Raw genomic sequence first — 21609 nt, forward strand, 5'->3', positions numbered from 1 at the left:
AAAAAGAAAATGATGTCACTTATTCGTAGTCAGTCATGTTGTCACTGTTGCCACTGCCGAAGAGAAGGCGTGTGTATACTCGGAAACGCACAGGCGATCACCTAGACAAGGCGAGGAGCTGCTGCACTCGCTGCCACATCGCTCAAAATCTGTGCTCCATTTTCTCCAACGCTTAATACCAAAATTCAAGAAGTGTGAATTCAATAAAGTTGACTCGCACTAATGTTCTCCATGGTTCACAATTCAAAAAATTAGTTTTTTAATCCAATGTTGAGTTCGCCCTTTATCCTCATAAGGCGCTCTATGGTTAAGTGGTTAGCGTGGTGGCCTTTGGTCACAGGGGTCCTTGGTTCGATTCCCGGCAGGGTCGGGAATTTTAACCATCACTGGTTAATTCCACTGGCACGCAGACTGGGTGTATATGTCGCCTTCATCATCATTTCATCCTCATTACGACGCGCAGGTCACCTACAGGAGTCAAATCGAAAACCTGCACCTGGTGAGCCGAACATGTCAACGGACACTCCCGACACTAAAATCCATACGCCATTTTCTCATATCGCTTCACACACAAAACAATTTCTATTTCTCAGGCAAATATGCAAATTGCATATTTTATAAAAATTAAAAATGAATTACGATTAGAAACACCTGCTCACATTCGTGGTTTTAGGATTATAGTTTTAAGTTGTGAAAATTGACGGAACATGGCGAAGAAGGCTTCGTTGAAAAGACCACCTTCCCGCACATTTCTTCTCTGTTTTATGAAGGTATCCATTACAGCGACAGAAAAATACTAGACTTCAAAGTCACGAAAATTCTACCAAATCTAGTTAGAGATTGAAAATAAAAATCATTTGTAGAAATAATTCTTTGTTTTTCGCAATATTAATGTATTTATCTCGGTTACTGCAGGCAAAATAGAAGAGAGAGTAAAGAGAATAAGGAATATAATAGATATAAAGGTACTCCAAACAGGAACGAATGTGGGAGTCACATTACATTTAAAACTTTTAGGTCCTATGGCTGAATGCCACTTTAACACGTTAACTGGCATCATGCGTTTCGTGAACTTTGTTATCTGGCCATGTTGTTTTATTGAATTTGTAGCTTTAAATAATGAAAAGATGAGGAAAATTGTCATAGAATACTCTTTTTTCAAGATATATCATTAAAGATGTCAAAAAATCGCCTGTCTGAATGCGAGACACGTGATTAATGTACATTAGAATGTGCAGAAAGAGATTCAACCTGGTCATGTGCATCAGCTTTTGGGAGAATGGAAATGAGGCATAACATAACAAAAGTAGCTGATATTCTAAAGATATAGTATTTATCAAACAGGGTGTGTAATAATTTTCGTGGTGTAAAATATGTGTTATTATTAACAACATGCTTTACGTCGCACCGACACAGATAGGTCTAACGGCTACCATAGGATAGTAAAAGGCTAGGAGTGGGGAGGTAGCGGGCTTGGCTTTAATTAAGGTATAGCCCCAATATTTGCCTGGTGCGAAAATGGAAAACCACGGAAAACCATCTTCAGGGCTGCCCACAGTGAGGTTCAAACTTACTATCTCCCGAATGCTAGCTCACAGCCGCGCGACCCTAACCTCATGACCAACTCGCTCGGTAGTGTCATGATGAACAAAGTTTTATCTGCCGTACTTGTAAGCTAATTTCGCACGTCATAATTAATTAATCATCCAGTTTTTGTTCTAAAGAAAACTTTCAACAGAACAGAAATAATGAACTGAAACATTTTCCCTTACTAGGTCTACTATAATTTCACCGTTATGTGGGTTTGAAAAAAATATTCCCATAAAGCTGAATGGTCACTCGGAACACTTCATGGACACTCGTGTGCAAAACCGAAACTAAAAGGGAAAACATTTCCCACTGCCCAACAGGAGCTGACAATCACGTTTCTTTGATCGCTGTTTGAGCGCATATCATGGAGAGGCCGCATCCCGTCAGTATTACGCGTTGCTGTGTATGATACACATGGCCAGAATCAAAATAGAACTCTCACGGTCAACGTGTTAAACTGCTAGGTTGCTTCTCAGTTAGGAACTGCAATACAGTGTGATCTGTTTAACAGGTGGCCCCATCGTGTCTCTGTTTTACAGAGCCGGGCTGAGTGGCTCAGACTGTTGAGGCGCTAGCCTTCTGACTCCAACTTGGCAGGTTCGATCCTGGCTCAGTCCGGTGGTATTTGAAGGTGCTCAAATACGACAGCCTCGTGTCGGTAGATTTACTGGCACATTAAAGAAATCTTGCGGGACTAAATTCCTGCACCTCGGCGTCTCCGAAAACCGTAAAAGTAGTTAGTGGGACGTAAAGCAAATAACATTGTTATTGTGGTTTACAGATGTATTCTGGATTCATGTCTCGGTGAGTGCATATCAAATTCATGATTAAAAAGTACACTTGTGTCATCACACTGAGGTGACGCAGCTCTGCGTGTACCATGTTTTAACTCACTAACCAGTCTTCCTGTCATTCTTAAATCTCTGATAGTATCGGGAGTCGTACACGGTCCTCCGAGGACGGCAGCTAATTGTGCTAATCGTTACGCTACGGAAGCAAATTTGATTAAAATTCAGAAATAGTATTCAGCCATAATGAACTAAACAACAAAGTCACTGGTATCTTAGCCTCCAGTAATGATCGTAATAGGTCTATATGCATTGGCTACGTAAATTAAAATATTATTCACCATTGACTTCTTACTATCTACACTAAAGTTGTATATACTGGGAAATATACAGTTATGATATATTCAGCTAATGCTAAATGCTAAATTTCAGCTTCAATCACCAAAAAAAACTTTGTGTCCTTTAGTTCAGTACAGCTTTTCCTGTTGGTTTGGTTTACGTCGTACCGAGTTAGGCAGGTCATATCGTGACTATGGAATGGAACAAGGCTAGGACTAGGAAAAGTCACCTTGGGATTAATCAAAGACCATTCCCTGTATTTGCCTGTGAAAAAATGGGAAGCCACGGAAAACCATCTTCAGGGCTCCCGACAGTGGAATTCGAACCCACCATCTGACGAAAGCAAGCTTGTCTTTACACTGCCGAATTTACGACCGAGTGTTTAGAAATAGTGAAGGAGCTCATATTCTCAGCACCAAAGAACTCTGCATGTTTGGAGCTGCCCTAGCTTCACCTTAAGTGCTGAATCAGGAAATGCCTCTAGAATATTTCATTCCGTCGTTATTATTATTATTATTATTATTATTATTATTATTATTATTATTATTATTATTATTATTATTATTATTATTATTATTATTATTATTTCCGATGCGGCCTGCTAAGGACCACGTTCCAATTTCAATTCAGTTCTTCATACTGTGTTGTTTTCTCTTCCGCTCCTTCCAATGTTCTTTCATCCTTTCACTGTGCTGTTTCCTTCTGTCCTCGGACCACTTCGCACCAGGCTTCTTGTTCAATCTTCCTTGAAATCCTTCCATACATACTACCCTCTTTCTAAAAATTTCTCTGTCCATAATTTCTTCTTCTCTTATATTATTTCTTTCTAAATCTTTCCTTACTCCTTAAATCCAGCTAGTTGTTGCCTTTTTGTCCCATTGGTACTTGAAAATCCTTTTTGTTAATCTGGAATCATCCATTCTGTAAATATCTCCGAAAAATTGCAATCTCCTTTTTCTTATGGTTTCTGTTATGTTTTCTATGTTCCTGTATATTTCATCATTAGATCTTAATTTCCATACTTCTGTTGTTTTCACAGGGCCTAGGATTTTTCTCATGATTCTCCTTTCTAGTATCTCAAGTTTATCTAACCTATAGTTTAGTACCAGGCATTCACTTGCATATAAGCATTCCGGTTCCACCGCTGTAGTGTAGTGCCTTATTTTAAGATTTTTAGGTAGACACTTTTTGTTATATAAAAATTATTTGTGATACCATATGCTCTTTCCATCTTGTGTACACATTCCTTCTACTGCAGATTTGTCTAAACCATTTTCTTGAATTATTTCTCCCAGATATTGGAATTTCGTTACTCTTTCTACTGGACCAATATCAGTTGCCAAAAATTTTGGAGCAACCTTGATGTTTGTAATAAATTTTGTTTTTTCTACGGAGATTCTCAGACCTGTCTCTTGGCTATTTCTTCCAAGAGATTGATTTGTGTTGTTGCACTTGTTAGGTTTTCTGACAATATAGCGAAATCGTCTGCATATGCTAGGCAATTTATTTCAATGCCTTTGTTTTTTCTACCTAAAGTTACTGGAAAAATGTTATGCTCTTTAAGCTTTACGTTCCAAATTCTTACAATTTTCTCTAGAACACAGTTGAATAGAAGGGGTGACAGACCGTCACCTTGCCGTACCCCTGTATTTATCTTAATAGGTTTGGATATCTCACCCATAAATTTCACCTTTGAAATTGTGTCAGTAAGGGTTTCACGTATTAGGTTTTCCAATTTAATTCTCACTCCAAATTCGCGAATTGTTTTATCTATGGTTTCTCTATCAACCGAGTCAAAGGCCTTTTTAAAATCTACAAAAGTCACAACAATTTCTTTTGAATTCAATATCCTATGGCGAATTGTGGATTTTAAGTTAAATATTTGTTCTGAACAAGATCTACCTTTTCGAAATCTAGCTTGATATTCACCCATTTGCTTGTCAAGTGATATTTCTACTCTATTCAGCAACATTTTTGAAAATTCCTTGTATACGATTTGCATAAGAGAGATGTCTGTGTGGTTATCAACCTTTTGTTCGTCCCCTTTTTTATGCAATGGGTGTATTAGAGCCACTTTCCATTCTTCTAGAATCCTCTCTGTTCTCCAAATATCTTCAAAGATGAACTGCAGCTCTTCAATGATTTTGACTGACACCATTTGAAAAGTTCAGCTGTTATAGAGTCTTCTCCACTAGCTTTATTATTTTTCAGATTGTTAATTCTTTAATTTCTTCAGCAGAGGGTGGTATATCTTCTTCCAGATTTTCAGTTGTTTGAGAGAATTCCAACTTTTGGTCGGGTTCAGGGCAGTTTAAAAGTTGACCAAAGTGCTTCGCAAGTATTTCTCAATTCTCAGCATTGCTTAGGCCAAGTCTGCCATTTTTATCTTTGAAGCATAAGCTAGGTGCTTGATACCCCTTTAACTGACTCTTAAAAGTCTGGTTGAAGTTTCGAGAGTTATTTATAACAAAACTGTCTTGCAGGTCAATAAGTTGTGATTTTTCGAAGGTTCTTTTAACTCCCCTTATTATTCTAGCAGTGTCTTTCCTTTGCTGTTTGAATTGGTCATAGTGCTCAGTCTTTCCAGAGGATTTAAACTTTTTCCATTGTTTTATTCTCTCTTGTAATGCATCTTCACATATTTGATTCCATCAAGGTTTCTTTTTAGGTCTGACTAGCCCAAATGTTTTCTGGGCTGCATTGGTTATTTCTTTAGATAAATCTTGCCACTTCCCATGATGAGATACATTTATTTCTTCCTGAAATGCTTCCAATGTTTCTTGTGTAATTTGAAGTCTGTTTGTGTTATATTTCCCTTCTTGAGTGATTTCTGTTGGGTAATAATTTTAGTTTGATATTAGACAAGTAGTGATCGGAATCAAATTATTATTATTATTATTATTATTATTATTATTATTATTATTATTATTATTATTATTATTATTATTATTATCACAATCATTTCCGTTTACCATCCAGGGTTGATTTTTCTTCGGACTGAGTGAGAGATTCCACCTCTACCGCCTCAAGGCATTTGGTCGGGGATGAAATTGGAGTGGAAGTCCAGTACCTCGTGGCCTCACCTGCTATACTGAACAGGGGCCTTGTGGGGAATGGGAAGATTGGAAGGGATAGGCGAGAAAGAGGGAAGGTAGCGGCCGTGTCCTTAATTTATGTAGCATCCCGAGGACGTGGGAAGTGGGAAACCAAGGAAAAACACTTCGAGGATGGCTGAAGCGATAATCGAACCTCGTTTACTCAGTTGACCTCCCGAGGATGAGTGGACCTCGTTCCAGTCCTCGTGCCAATTTTCAAATTTCGTGGTATAGCCGGGAATGAAAGCCGGGCCTCCAGGGGTGGCAGCTAATCAGACTAACCACTACACCACAGAGGCGGACTCATTTCGTCGTTGTGCCTCGAAATGCAGCTACAGCATTTTACAATATTGAGGGGACAAATACTGACCCGCGCTACAGGTATCACTTAGAGCGAAAATTCGTTGGTCTAGTTCACGCAATACTGAACCTTAGATGACAGAACATTTCTGGTCAGAGTTCTTTTTTTTTTTTTTTTTTGCTATTGGCTTTACGTCGCACCGACACATATAGGTCTTACGGCGACGATGGGTCAGGAAAGGGCTAGGACTGGGAAGGAAGCGGCCGTGGCCTTAATTAAGGTACAGCCCCAGCATTTGCCTGGTGTGAAATGGCCGTATGGCTTTTCGTGCCGGGAGTGTCCAAGGACAAGTTCGGCTCGCCAGATGCAGGTCTTTTGATTTGACACCCGTAGGTGACCTGCGCGTCGTGATGAGGATGAAAATGATGATGAAGACGACACATACACCCAGCCCCCGGACCAGCGGAATAAACCAATTATGGTTAACATTCCCGACCCTGCCGGGAATCGAATCCGGGACCCCTGTGGCCAAAGGCCAGCACGCTAACCATTTAGCCATGAAGCCGGCCATTTGCCTGGTGTGAAAATGGGAAACCAACTTCAGGGCTGCCGACAGTGGGGTTCGAACCCACTATCTCCCGAATACTGGACACTGGCCGCACTTAAGCGACTGCAGCTATCGAGCTCGGTGGTCAGAGTTCTAAGATAAAATATTACCACATAGAAGTTTCTCTAAGCTTAACGAAGACTTTTATTAACGCCAAATTCAGTGTCGTACAATAGTTTAAGGGTACTCATTAACGTAGGCCCAATGAACAACACTGTAATTGCTGAGTGATATTTCACAGAAACAGTTGCGGTTCGAATCCCCGTCAATGCATGTGGGAATTTTGAAATGTAAAGTCACATCCCTATGGTTCGGATTTCATTTTAAGTCCCGTGGTTATGATCCCGACACTGGCAGTCATATAAAACTACAAGCCTCCTTCTTTGCTTACATTACCTATTATTACAATTCACTGAATGGTGTTAGAAGGAGCTGCCTAACCGAGGTGATAAATGTGTGCACGGTTCACCCGAAAGGGCATAGGTTCTGTCAGAAAGGCGGAAAATATAGAAACGAAATTTCCGCTTCTGGATAAGAACATGGCCCTGAGGTTCACTTAGCCTGCACCAAAAATGAGTACAATATTAATTCATAGGAACACAGTTGGTTGGGCCTAGAGCTAACTACTCCAGACCACCTAGTGCTGAGGTTATGTACAATGGAAACTTTTACCTTCCACATCTCTAAGGGCCTTAATGGCCTGTACGAAGCCTGAGGGGTGTATTGAATATTGCGTGATGTGCTGTATGTAGATGAAGGTGATCGTGTATTAATTAAGACGAACACAAATATCTAGGTCCGCCTCCGTGATATGGTGGTTAGTGTAATTAGTTGCAATCGCTGGAGGCCCGGGTTCGATTCCCGGCTCTGCCACGAAATTTCAAAAGTGGTACGAGGGCTGGAACAGGGTCCACTCAACCTGGAGAGGTCAACTGAGTAGAGGGGGTTTCCATTTCCTCCTCAGCCATCCTCAAAGTGGTTTTCCGTGGTTTCCCACTTCTCCTTCAGGCAAATGCCGGGATGGTACCTAACATAAGGCCACGGCGACTCCTTTCGTTCTTCCTTGTCTATCACTTCCAGTCTTCTCCACCCCCCTTCCATAAGGCCCCTGTTCAGCATAGCGGGTGAGGCCGCCTGGGAGAGGTACTGGTCCTTCTCCCCAGTTGTATCCCTCCGACCCAAAGTCTCATGCTCCAGGATACTGCTCTTGCGGCGGTAGAGTTGGGATCCCTCACTAAGTCAGAGGGAAAAGCCAACCCTGGAAAATTAAAGTCCCCAACCCGTGCGAGAATCGAACCCAGGGCGTTTGAACCTAAGACAAGTTGGCTGACCATTCAGCCAAGGAGACGGACTGGTAGGTATTCTGTAAGTGAAAGTATTATATTATCTCGAGCATTTGAATAAGTAAACACCTGTTGCTCGTAACAGACTTCCCTACTACTAACGTTATTGGAGGCAATTTATTTTGCTGTGACAGCCAACATTTTTTCTTTGATAGTGGTTTAACGTCGCACTAACACATCTAAAGTTTTCGACAACGCGAGGACGGGAAAGGGCAAGGAATGGAAAGGTAGCGGCCCTGGCCTTAAATAAGATACAGCCCCAGAATTTGCCAGATGTGAAAATGGGAAACCATTGAAAACCATCTTCAGGGCTGCCGGAGATAGGACTCGAACCCCGCCCGAATGTGACAGTTAAAATCAAACATTAGCAGCATTAGCATTAACATCAGTAAACATTTCGGAAATAACATTTTTCCTCTTCCACTTTTCTCACACCTGTGTGTTCGCGGAAGTGAACTGTGTCGCACTGCCGATTTGGCGCTGTTTTAAGGCCGGATGCCCTTCCTAATAGTAATGTTATTTGATTTACATCCCACTAACTCATTTTACGGTTTTCGGAGACGCCGAGGTGCCGGAATATCGTCCCGCAGTTGTTCTTTTTTCGTGCTAGTAGCTGTACTGACACGCGGCTGACGTGTTTGAGCACCCTCAAATACCACCGGTCTGAGCCAGGATCGAACCTGCCAAGTTGGGGTCAGAAGGCCAGCGCCTCTGACTCGGACACTGGGTGTTTGTGTTTGCCCAACACACACCTCTTCAAATACGCACAACACAACACAACACACCACACTACACTAACAACCGGCAGAGAAATACGCGATAGTAAATACATTCCAAAGCGTAAGATTGGTGTAAGGACGGAGTTCGCAAGGTGACGCATTAGGGGTTGGAAATGCTTGCGACTGCTACTAGTAACCATCATTGTCCTTGAAATGATTTGTTCCGACCCCTTGGCTTCATAGTCAGTGTTGTGGCCATCCGTTCATCCCGAGTTCGATTCCCGGCCGGGTCGGGGATTTTAATCGTGTCTGATTAATTATTCTGTCTCGGGGACTGGGTGTTTGTGTTTGTACCAATACTATCCTCTTCATATTCAGACAACACACCACGCTACCAACCACCAAAGAAGCACACAATAGAATGTACATCGCTCCACATAGGATTGGCGTCAGGAAGGGCATCCTGCCGGGCTGACTGGTCTCCTTGAGTGGGTTTCTCCTAACTTTGAGTCGCACCCATGAATTCTGGACGTCAGAGATAAATAATTGTGACATCTCCCTAACTGTACAGGAGAGCTGCTGAGGCGCATAGTTTGCTGCCTTTAAGGCAGGTCGACTCGACAGTTCGGACCATGGTAAACAATATTGTAAAAGCCAATACTACAACGAGTGACGGAGGGCGGGACGCCATAAAATTGAATTACTGTATGATAATTTACCATTGTTTAACGCATACAATATTATCACACAGCTTCTCCTCATTCCTGTGAAATATACAATAGTGTACCCATAAGAAGACACGACAAGTCACACACGACAGAAACCTCAAAATAGTCGTTTTTCACTTACGATAGTTTATCTCTGGCGTCCAAAATGGTCATCCTACGTTCGGAGAAGGGTCATTTTATAGGTAAAAACATTAAGCAGCATTAGCATTAACATCAGTAAACATTCTCTCACCTTCACTTTTCTCTACTCTGTTTTTACTATCTTCCATTTTCGCTTTTCCTTTCTTCTCCCCAGCCGGGCTGAGTGGCTCAGACGGTTAAGGCGCTGGCCTTCTGACCCCAACTTGGCAGGCTCGATCCTGGCTCAGTCCGGTGGTATTTGAAGGTGTTCAAATACGTCAGCCTCGTGTCGGTAAACTTACTGGCACGTAAAAGAACTCCTGCGGGACTAAATTCCGGCACCTCGGAGTCTCCGAAAACCGTAAAAGAGTAGTTAGTGGGACGTGAAACAAATAACATTATTACTCTCTTCTCCCCTTCACACTTCTCCCTTCTTTTCTCTTCTTCACTCTTTTATTTTCCTGACTTTTCTAGTCTTTCCTCTTCTCCTCTCTTGGCTTTCCCTGTCTTCTCTTCTCTTCTCTTCTCTTCTCTTCTCTTCTCTTCTCTTCTCTTCTCTTCTCTTCTCTTCTCTTTCCCTTGTCATGTTATATCATGTCTTATCTTGTCTTCTTTCTTCTCTTACCTTCACTACGTATTCACAAGTATCCTTCCCGTGGGAATAGGTAAAAATCTCTCCTCGCTCACTTTTCCTTTCATATTTCCTCCGTATCCTTTCTTTCTTTCTTAGTTAGTTTATCGTCCATGGTTGGTTTTTGCGTCGGACTCAGCGAGGAATTTTAGGACGACGAACCCTCCACGATTGTGATTTCACTCTTTCGTTTTACATCACAATCTTCCTGCAGTAAGCGCAAGCTACCTGCAGACTGGTTGCTCTTAAAACATATTTTTCCTAAATGGCCAAGTCTATCACCGTACAACTCAGTGCAATAAGAACGCTATGTTGTCCTTCTACCCCCAATGACGTTAGTAGAAATGAAATATGCTGCGAGCAACAGGTGCTGACTTATTCAGATGCTATAATACACTCACCAAGTACCGCCCAGTCCGGCTGCTTGGCTGAATGGTTAGCCAACTGCTTTTAGGTTCAGAGGGCATCGGGTTCGATGCCCGGCCTGGTCGTGGATTTTAACCTCGTCTGATTAGTTCCTATAGCTCAGGGGCTGGGTGACTTCGTTCGTTTTAATACATATCTCCATTTACATATAGCACATCGCAGTACAAACCACCTCAGAAACACGGAATAGTGACTACATGTCTCATCATAGGATTGGCGTCAGGAAGGGCATCTGGCTGTAAAACTGGGCTAAATCTATACGAGGAAGCCAACCAGAGGTAATTGGCTAAATTCCAGGAATAATTACAACATGGTGGGATGAATGGCTCAGACGGTAGAGTACTGGATTTATGAGCCCAAGTTCGCTGGTTCGATGCCAGGTCAGTCCGTGGTATTCGAAAGTCCTGAAATTTACCAGCCTCGTAAAATTACGGTCACGTAAAATAACTCCTGCGGGACAAAATTCCAGCACATCGGTGTCTCCCAAAAACCACAAAGTAGTCAAATATAGATACAGTGGCACAGATATAACAACTCAGGCTAACACACAGTTTCTTCACCCAAAAGTGCAGGAAAATTACGAAAATTAGCAATTACGCCCCAAGAGTATAATCTAAATAGCTGGAGTAAATCTTCTAAAGACGACTGATATTCTAGTTCATTTGCAGCTTGCCTTGTCAGCATTAACAGGCTGATGTCTTGCACGTAGAGATTAGACTGTCAGGCACTGCCGGCAGATGAGAGGTCAAGGGCCTTTCACCGAATGCAAATTGGAAACTAACGGCAAGTCTAGTATATCCGATCTAATTCGTGGAGATTCATACGTACTCTAATTAAAATCGCTCCATCGACCAGCTGTGTATAATGAGGATAGCTTTTGTAGTGTGAGACACAGAAGGTTTTCAACGTAGATTATTTCTGAAAAGTATATGTGTAAATTCATTGATAAATCTAGAAGTTTAAATCTATCCAAGCTCTGTAGGATTTTTCAGTTCTAAAATTACTGACATTTCGCCCCAACGTGGAACTGGGTCCTTTATTTGGATTGCCACCCCTCTCCAGTGTGCCGTTGACACATCACCGCAAACTTCCTCTTGAAGCACGTGCAATGACTTAAAAGTCAAAGGCAGGTATTTACACAAGCGGAGGTACATATTTCCCCTAGTACGCTCAATAGCTTCAATCTCTCAATCAATCACTACTGATCTGCATTTAGAACAGTCGCCCAGGTGGCAGATTCACTATCTGTTGTTCTCCTAGCCTGTTTTCAAATAACTGCAAAGAAACTGGAAATTTATTGAACATCCCTCTTGGTAAGTTACTCCAGTCCCTAACTCCCCTTCCTATAAACGAATATTTGCCCCAATTTGTCCCCTTGAATTCCAACTTTATATTAAAAATTGTGATCTTTCCTGCTTTTAAAGAGACCACTCAGTCGTATTCGTCTACTAATGTCATTCAACGCCATCCCTCCACTGACGGCTCGGAATATACCGGTACCACTTAGTCGAGCAGCTCGTCTCCTTTCTCTCAAGTCTTCCCAACCCAAACTTTGCAACATTTTTGTAACGCTACTCTTTTGTCGGAAAACATCCAGAACAAATCGAGCTGCTTTTCTTTGGATTTTTTCCAGTTCTTGAATTAAATAGTTCTGGTGAAGGTCCCATACACTGGAACCATACCCTAGTTGGGGTCTTACCAGTCTTATATGCCCTCTCCTTTACATCCTTATTGAAACCCCTAAATACCCTCATAACCATGTGCAGAGATTTTTACCCTTTACTTACAAACCCATTCATGTGATTGCCCCAATTGAAGATCTTTCCTTACATTAATACCTGAAAATGAAAATCCACAGCCTGTTTCCAGTCATTCTACCGGATCGGGAATGGGATGAATTAAGCCCCCATCTAGCGGCGAGGATAGGAATTGTGCCGGCTGCCGAAGCCTGTCGCACTCCTCTGGGGCAATGATTAATGACTGACAGATGAAATGAAATGATATTGGAGGGTGTTGCTGGAATGAAAGATGACAGGGAAAACCGGAGTACCCGGAGAAAAACCTCTCCCGCTTCCGCTTTGTCCAGCACAAATCTCACATGGAGTGACCGGGATTTGAACCACGGAACCCAGCGGTGAGAGGCCGGCGCGCTGCCGCCTGAGCCACGGAGGCTCTGTATTAATACCTAGGTACTTAAAATGATCACCAAGGGAACTTTTACCCCATCAACGCAGTAATTAAAACTCTGAGGATTTTCCCTATTTGTGAAACTCACTACCTGACTTTTAACCTTTGCAAGACACATTTGAAGCACATGCAGTGAGAGAGGGGTTAAAAGTCAGGTCTTGAAGACGTATGGCAATCCAAATGATAAGCCCACTGGAATACTGAGGAGAAACGCTAATAATTTTACAATTGAAGAAGCCTAAAGAACTTGAATACTTTTATAATATTCTCAATCGGTGAAACTGAGTTTTTATTCCCTTCCAGGAACTTAAGTTTTGAATCTGAGGTAGTTAACGAAATGGAATTGAACTGCAGGCGTTGAAATTTTATGTGAATGTACTTTAATGTATACAATATCGGAACAAACGGAGTACTATTCGTCCCATCTTGGTAGCATGTAGCACCCCCTGGTGTCTGGATACAACCAGCCGTAGTAGGGTGTTGTACAGGCATAGTATCCTCTTCTGAGGCACGTCGGCCCTCGACAACCTGCAAAACGGCTTTGGGTCATTGTTGACATGTGAATTGATCCCACGCATGTTCTATCGGGGACATATGGAGGGAACTTTCTGCTACAGGTGTATCTCACATGACGCAGGCAGTTTTTACACACATGTGTTGTGCATGAACGAGAGTTATTATCGTGAAGAAAGACTGTATTAGGATAATATAATATGCCTTTTATACAATCTGCTTTACATGGCACAGACAGAGATGGGTCTCACGGGAAGGATGGGATAGGAAAGGCCTAGGAGTGGGAAGGAAACGACCGTGGCCTTAATTAAGGTACATCCACAACATTTGCCTGATGTGCCAATGGGAAATCACGGAAAACCATCTTCAGGGCTGCTGACACCGGGGTTCGAACCCACTATCTTCCGAATGCAAACTCACACCTGCGCGACCTTAACCGCACGGCCAAATCGCTCGGTCACTTGAGTAGAATGGTACTAAACCGGGGGTACGTCAGAGACATAATATTAGACCGAGTAAGTGGCTGTGTGGTTTGGGTCATGTAGCTATCAGCTTATATTCGGCAGATAGTGGGTTCGAACCCCCACTGTCAGCAGCTCTGTTCTAGAGCTACTTTTCACACGCTGGAACAATATGACACCCAGTTGGATGACGTTATGGCCCGTGTATCGGATTCAGTACGTTATGTGAAAAAAATGTTTTGACATACTGGTAAATATTCTAATTGATATTGGTATGATCGACCAGTGTAGGCACACAATCTATATAGTGCTGATTGTGTTAGGTAAGCACTTCCAAGATTTGTATCTAGTGTATAAAGTGAAGTCAGCATTTTTGAATATTTCTTCAAAAAGTTTCTGCTGTAAATACCCTGGGCAGTGTATGCCACTATTTCCCATGTCCGTTCTCACAAGGTGGTGGTCGTGGTACGAATCAGTGGTGTATCTTGTATAACACGTAATAGATATGGTAACATTCCTAAAAAGTGAGGAATTTGGTGGACAAAATGCTGGAGTTGTTTTTCCTCAGAATATTGAGGAAGATGAATTAATTTCTCCTCAACTAGAGCATCTTTTGTTAGGGAAGTGGACAGTGGCATTGTTAACCTAATTTACTTTCTAGAAGTCCAATCCTTTCCTACTGTCCCACTTTTGAAGTGTCACCCAATGGGACTAACAATCAAGGTTGCTGCATATGGGTATCATAGTGACAAAGCAAAGGAATTACTGAACATTTCTCACATAACTGATCTGACACATAAAATAAAATTTCAGAGGACCATCGCTACATCACACAGTTCGACACAATTGACAACTACAAGAAGTGGTGATCCTGATAGTAAACTCTGCCCTGTGAGTGTATTTGATCTTGCAGAAATTGCACAGATCAATGTTGATGGAAATATTGCAATAACATTAAAACATCTGCAGTTATGTTCGAAACTAAGTGATAGTATGGTGATAACAGGCTACACTAAACAGAAGGGAGTGGTGAAAAACAAGCTCAGTGGTGATGGAGAAGTGGAAAATATTCCGGTATTTCAGGGAATGACCATAAACTATGCTGATTTTGCTCAATCCGTGCTAAAAGCGATATGGATGCTATGCACAAATGTAGGTTGTGAACGATTTTTCTCGTGCCACAGTAATGTTTCACCTGATAGGCACCATCGCTTGTCTACAAAAAAACAGTATATTTTTTAAATGTATTTTGAGAGTTAGGTTTAGAAAATACCGAAAAGTTAAAATGAATACACCGATTTTCCCATTTTAAAATCCCGTTTTCTGTACTTTTAACTGAACAAATCATTGCAGTCTCCACTAAAATGGTTTAAAATATCGTTTAAAAATGACAGAGTACCTTATATTGAAGTATAGTAAGTTACTATACATTTCTGGATAGGCCTTTTACGTTAATATCGTCCGTTTAACCGATTATTTCTGAACGCTTTCTCTCGTTTTGTCTGATAGGCGCCATCGCTTGTCTACATAAAACATGTCATTTTTATGAAATCTGATGAGAGCTATATTTTGAAAGTACCGAAAAGTTAAATTGAAAATACTTACTTTTCTATTTTAAAATCCCGCTTTATTGACTTAAAACTCAACAAAAAATTCGTATTTCTACTCATATGCCTAGGGTCTCATGGACACCCATAATGCGGTTCCTGTGTTCGATGATATTCTCCTAATGTGTGGGAATGACTAACTACCGCTCCACACATGCCTGATAACACTATCATAGTGGAGCACCGAAAATCATAAAAACATAGTTAGCGTTACGTAGAACCAATAACATTGTCATCGTGGTGCTACCATTCATACTCTCAGGCGGTCGTTCTAACCATTACAGCTCACTGTAACTCTAATTCAATGGTCGTAATACGTCACAGATTACTGACGTATTGTAAGTACTATCCCCACGATACAAGGTGAAGGATAGAGGTGGAATTGGTTTGCCTTAGTGAGCGGGAGGGGCTGCCTGGCCGAGGCGGTAAACGCTTGCTCGGTTCGCCCGGAAGGACGTCAGTTCGAATCCCAGTCAGGAAGTCGAAAAATTTAAGAAACGAGATTTCCACTTCCGTAGGTGCATATGGCCCTGAGGTTCACTCATCCTACACCAAAAATGAGTACCAGGTTAATTCCTGGGGCAAAGGCGGCCGGGCGTAGAGCCAATCACTCTACCCCATCACGTGCCGAGGTTAACAATTCCTCCAAGGGCCTTCATGGCCTGTACGGAGGTGACTTTGCGCTTTGCTTAGTGAGCGAGAACACAGAGATGGACTAGGTACGTCGTCTATGCTTGTCAACAAAGAAATAACGCTCTTAAGTATTAGCTCTATGCTCATTTTACCTCTATTAACCTAATTTTTAAGGGTCTGTTTTACTCAAACATGCATCTTACCTCACTAGGATTTCAAAATTAGGAGGTACTTCATAAATAGAGACTGTTAATTTTTCACGAAGGCTGACATTCGTTAAGAGGTTTCTCCTTCGCTGTGTTAGGATACTTAATTTTGAACAAATTGCTCACACATGCGGGAAGACCCGAACGCAGCTGTGATTCTAACAGAAAATAATCTGAGAAGTTGATATTTAAAGATGTCGGTATTTTAAACATACCTAACACAACGCAATCTTTGTGCTTTTCTTTCTTTCTTTCTTTCTTTCTTTCTTTCTTTCTTTCTTTCTTTCTTTCTTTCTTTCATTCATTCTTTCTTAATCTGTTTACCATCCAGGGTTGGATTTGCCCTCGGACTCAGCGAGGGTTCCCACCTCTACCACCTCAAGGGCAGTGTCCACGATCGTGAGACTTTCGGTCGGGGATACAACTGGAGAGGGAGGCCCAGTACATCACCCAGCCGGCCTCACCTGCTATGCTGAACAGGGCCCTTGTGGCGGGATGGGAAGATTGGAAGGGATAGACAAGGAAGAGGGAAGGACGGGGCCGTGTTCTTAAGTTAGGTATCATCCCAGAATTTTCCTGTAGAGAAGTGAGGAAACCAGGGAAAACTACGTCGAAGATAGCTGAGGTGGGAATCGAATCCCCCCCAACCCCACTCATCTTCTCAGTTGGCCTTCCGAGGCTGAGTCGACCCCATTCCAGCCTTCGTACCACTTTTCAAATTTCATGGCAGAGCCAGGCATCGAACCCCTGCCTCCGGGGTTGGAAGCTAATCACACTAACCACTACACTACAGAGGCGGACATCTTTGTATTTACTTATTACAAAAGGTATCTTTTTGTAGGTGAACAACTTCCAATTGTTAGCCAAGCCTTGCTTTCACTAAGTTTGTAGTAAAAGGTTTTAAAGTGCACGAAATACCCATATAAAAATATTTATCCTCCCATTCTGCCCTAATACACGTTTTCTGAAACAAATATTTCAGGAGATAGTGTATTCTCTACGCAGTGCACACCATATTCGAACAGCATTGAATAACACCGCTGTTACCTCACTTAATGTCCACCCCCGTAGCTTAACGGTTAGCACTATTAGCTGCCATCCTCGGAGGGCCGGATTCGATTTCTGGCACTGCCAGAGATTTCAGATTGTCAGGAAGGCTGGTATGTGGTTGAAATGGTACATGCAACTCGCCTCCATTCAGGGTGTCCTAAAGAGAGCTGCACCACTTCGGGATGATGACACGAGTTGACATTACCTCACCTGAAAAATGAAATGAAAATCCACAGCCTGTTTTCAGTCATTCGACTGGGTCAGGAATGTAATGAATGAAGCCCCCATCTAGCGGCGAGGATAGGAAATGTGCCGGCTACCGAAGCCTGTCGCACTCCTATGGTGCAATGATTAATGACTGACAGATGAAGTGAAATTATATTGGAGAGTATTGCTGGAATGAATGAAGAGAGGGAAAACCGGAGGACCCGAAGAAAAACCTGTCCGCCTTCGCTTTGTGCAGCACAAATCTCACATGGAGTGACCGGGATTTGAACCACGGTATCCAGCGGTGAGAGGCCGATGTGCTGCCTCCTGAGCCACGGAGGCTTTACCTCACCTCATCTAAGCGAAATGGTTGAGCGAGGAAGGGTATATTGTGACATCTTTACTTACGCTTGAAGTAATTTTTGTCGGCGAGCCTTTCCTGACTGTGACATTAAGATAGGCAACCCGCCGAACACCTGTGCCGAGTGTGAAGTGTTGTAGGGCTGACAGCTGCACAAAAAGCAAAGACTGCTGATATCGTGATCACTGATTACACCGTAGTCACGCTACCTACAATTTTGAAGTATGGTCAAATCGTAGAATGCGGTATCTAATACAGGTGAATCAACTTTTCAAACAACAATGTGTATTTCGCTTTATGTAAAGAACTGTAATAAAATAAAAACGCATAGATAAGGATACTGATGATGATGATGATGATGATGATGATGATGATGATGATGATGATGATTGTTATTTAAAGGCGTCTAACAGCTATGCCATCGGCCCCTAATTATACAAGCTGCAATTAAATAAAACGATAATTTAAACTTCACAATGTATCCATTGGCTAAAAAACGCGGATGATGATGATGAAAAAAATAGCCATGAATCCAAAACAATCAGTGGATCCAATTCACAATGCCATGTTTTCTGAAATGATTCTTGTTGTCCAAAGGGGTCCAAAATCCAGGCCATCGGCCCCTCATTATAGTGCTAATTACTGGTAAAGCATAACTATGATGTTTCTCTTATAGTAGTACTAATCACAGGTAACGAATAATCAAGGTGTTCATCGCATGATGGTACTAACCACAGGTAATGTAGACCCAGCGTATGTTATACATAACGGCACTACTCACAGGAAACACAGACCCATAGTGTTCCTCACATAATGGTACTACTCGCAAGTAACGCAGACCCGCGAGGGTACTACTCACAAGCAACGTAGACTCATGGTATTCCTCACATAGAGGAACTAATCACAGGCCACGGATACTCATGGTGTTGCTCGCATGGTGGTACTAAACATAGGTGATGTAAACCCACGGGGTATCACACATTATGGTATTACCCACAGTCAACACACATCCATGGTATTCTTCATATAATGGTACTACTCCCATAGTAATCCTCCACCGATGATACTAATCACAGAACCAACTGAAGGCAGTAACAGTACATGTTCTTCAGGTAGTAGTGATTACTGCTCTAGGAGGGAGCACGACCAGGCACATGCAGTAGTACTAATCACAGATTGTCTCATGGCTCCAAAAAAGTATCATCCCTTGGTCGCCCTGTTTATTCGCCTCTTATGACAGGCACGGGATACCGTGGGTGTATTCTTCATCTGCGTCCCCAAACCTAAGGGAAGGGATAAGGATACTCTGTTTACTAAGGCTTCCTACGATCTTTCATGTAAGTTGCATTTTTCCTTTCAGTATAGACCATTAACAAGAGTTTGAAACTTCACCAAAAACATAGTACAACTTTGTTCTTTGCATAATACCACTGTGAGGACTCCAGTATCTGTTGCTGACATTGGTTCCCCATGCCCAAGGCGTCTGCTCTTCTGAAAACTCCTTCGTGACAGCTGGAATCATCAACATCAAATGTGACCCGTTGCGTGGAACAATTGCAGAGCTGAACAGAAGTGTCTGGGCTGTAAAAATTGCATTTCTATGTTTTGACTTCTTGCGCTACCTAACAATCTTAACAATCTAAGTTATGCAGAAGTTCGAGTTTTCGCCATGCGATGTCATGAAATATTTGTGCAATTGGTAAGAAAATTAATAATGTTAAAATTCTTTACGTCCCACTAACTAATTTTACGGTTTTCGGAGAGGCCGATGTGCCGGAATTCAGTCCCGCAGGAGTTCGTTTTCAGTGCCAGTAAATGCAAAGTGTCCTATCAATTGGTCATGTTCTCTCTTTGTGTTACCGGGCTATTTGATGTGATGTGTAATGTTCAAGGTGATATGTCTGATAGGTGAGATCAGTGTTATGTTGCCCGCAGCCTGCCAGTTATGGCAAGAAGAACGGGACCTGGTACACCACAGCCAGTGGGCAGAACCCTGGCTGGAGCAAGCCACCCCTCAGCAGAAAGGCTTCCATCGCGGAGGCTGATGTCCCGCCTCCAGGGGGTGGTCCTGGAAGTAAACCTAGTTCCGGTCGTGTCATTCGTATCATCAACAACATGGACCACACCGTTCAGGTAAGTTGAACAGTACTGGTCAAATGTTTAAATTATGTGACACTCGAAATAGACAATGTTATGACATCGATGTTTAAAATTACTTTTCAATCCGTGACTTCCACTAACACAAGAATGTTGAAAACTTTTCTTACCAAAAGTATCATGGAACAGTACAAAAGGTTCTATTCAGGTACACGACAACATACGAACCATTGGTCCTATTTGTTCAATTGTTATGTGAAAGCAATAAACATACCAGGGAATAGTGGCATTAGTAGAATTTTACATTTTTTCTGTAGTTTATTTTACATTTTTGAACGTTCACATTGTTTTTCTCATAATCTTTACATATCTTCACTTCTTCACTTACAACGTAAAACCTAACTTCCATTTTAGTGCATGCTCCAGTTTGAAGATTCTACTTTATAATAAAAATGAATTACGGTTTCATTTTAATTCGGGTGAGGGGTACTTTTTCAAGTGACTGTGACTGACTGACTGACTGACTGATTAATTAGGATCCGGGAAGTACCATCAAAAATGAACTTACTTTAAACGTTTGCTGGAGCATATGTTACACCTTCTTGTTTCCGCTCCTTATCTTCCTTTATTTTCCTTCTTCATTTTAAGCACCTTCTTCTGGCCTTACTCCTCGGTGTGGCCTGTTTCACGGATAGTGCTTACATTTTCTGTCCCAGTTTCTTACCTCTCCTAACATTTCCTTATCAGGTTTTATGTACATTCTCTCGTAGAGTTCCAGTTCTACAGCCAATCCAGAGTTGAAGTGACACATAGCATCCATCACCCTGAATCCCACACTTTTACCTCGCGGATAAACATATTTCGGACACCTTTGTCGCACCATCCCACTGAAGACCTCGTTTGCGTTTTCAGTCTTCCTATGGTGGCAGTTTTCTAGCTTCTCTTTCTTAGTCAGCCGCCTTACAGACTTTCCCCAGTTCAGTAAGTATTGCTGGGGTTAGCCCCTTCTTATGGTCGTATCTTGTGGCCTTCATTTTCACAATCTGAATTGAGCACTTACTATCTTCACCTTTCGGGCATCTGTCATATAGACCAAACGACAGCTTACAGGTGGGCGTGGCACCTTGTGCACGGTTTCTGAAAAACAAAATATCTCAATAAGTAAGGCTTGTAGGACATTATCGTTTCTGGCATTCTAAAGAATATGGGTTCAGTGTCGAGAAAAGCTAAAAAGGCCAAAAAGGAGATTTTTCACCGGAAGGCCACATTCGAATGTCATGAAATCGAAATGTCTCCTAAAACCCAAACGTCTCACCTAGAAACTCAGTGAAATTTTTATCTGGATACTTGCATCTATTTTCATATATTCTATCAGATTTCTTCGAGTTTGGTCAGGTATTACGGGTATTACCAGGCATTACTTTATAAATATTAGAAAACAAATTCAGAATGTAATGTAGTTCTTACTGTATTTCGTACTATAAGTCGTTGAAAGTAATTATACCAAGATTTCTGTCAGAGTTGGAATTCTATGAGCCTCTCTCTGAGATAAAAAGAATGGCATGTCATTTTTTTAATCTGCTTCTATACCAGGCGTCCC

General features: G+C 41.9%; 1 protein-coding gene across 1 annotated transcript in view; it reads left to right on the plus strand.

Moving 5' to 3' along the window:
- Positions 1–21609, plus strand: part of DCX-EMAP (Doublecortin-domain-containing echinoderm-microtubule-associated protein) — a 403415-nt gene that overhangs the window by 196554 nt on the left and 185252 nt on the right. Inside the window, exon 2 of the mRNA XM_067140171.2 lies at positions 19848–20045. Coding sequence (XP_066996272.2) covers positions 19848–20045 — 198 coding nt within the window. The remainder of the gene's footprint in view (positions 1–19847; positions 20046–21609) is intronic.

Source organism: Anabrus simplex, chromosome 2 (genome assembly GCF_040414725.1).
Source record: "Anabrus simplex isolate iqAnaSimp1 chromosome 2, ASM4041472v1, whole genome shotgun sequence".
NCBI lineage: Eukaryota > Metazoa > Arthropoda > Insecta > Orthoptera > Tettigoniidae > Anabrus > Anabrus simplex.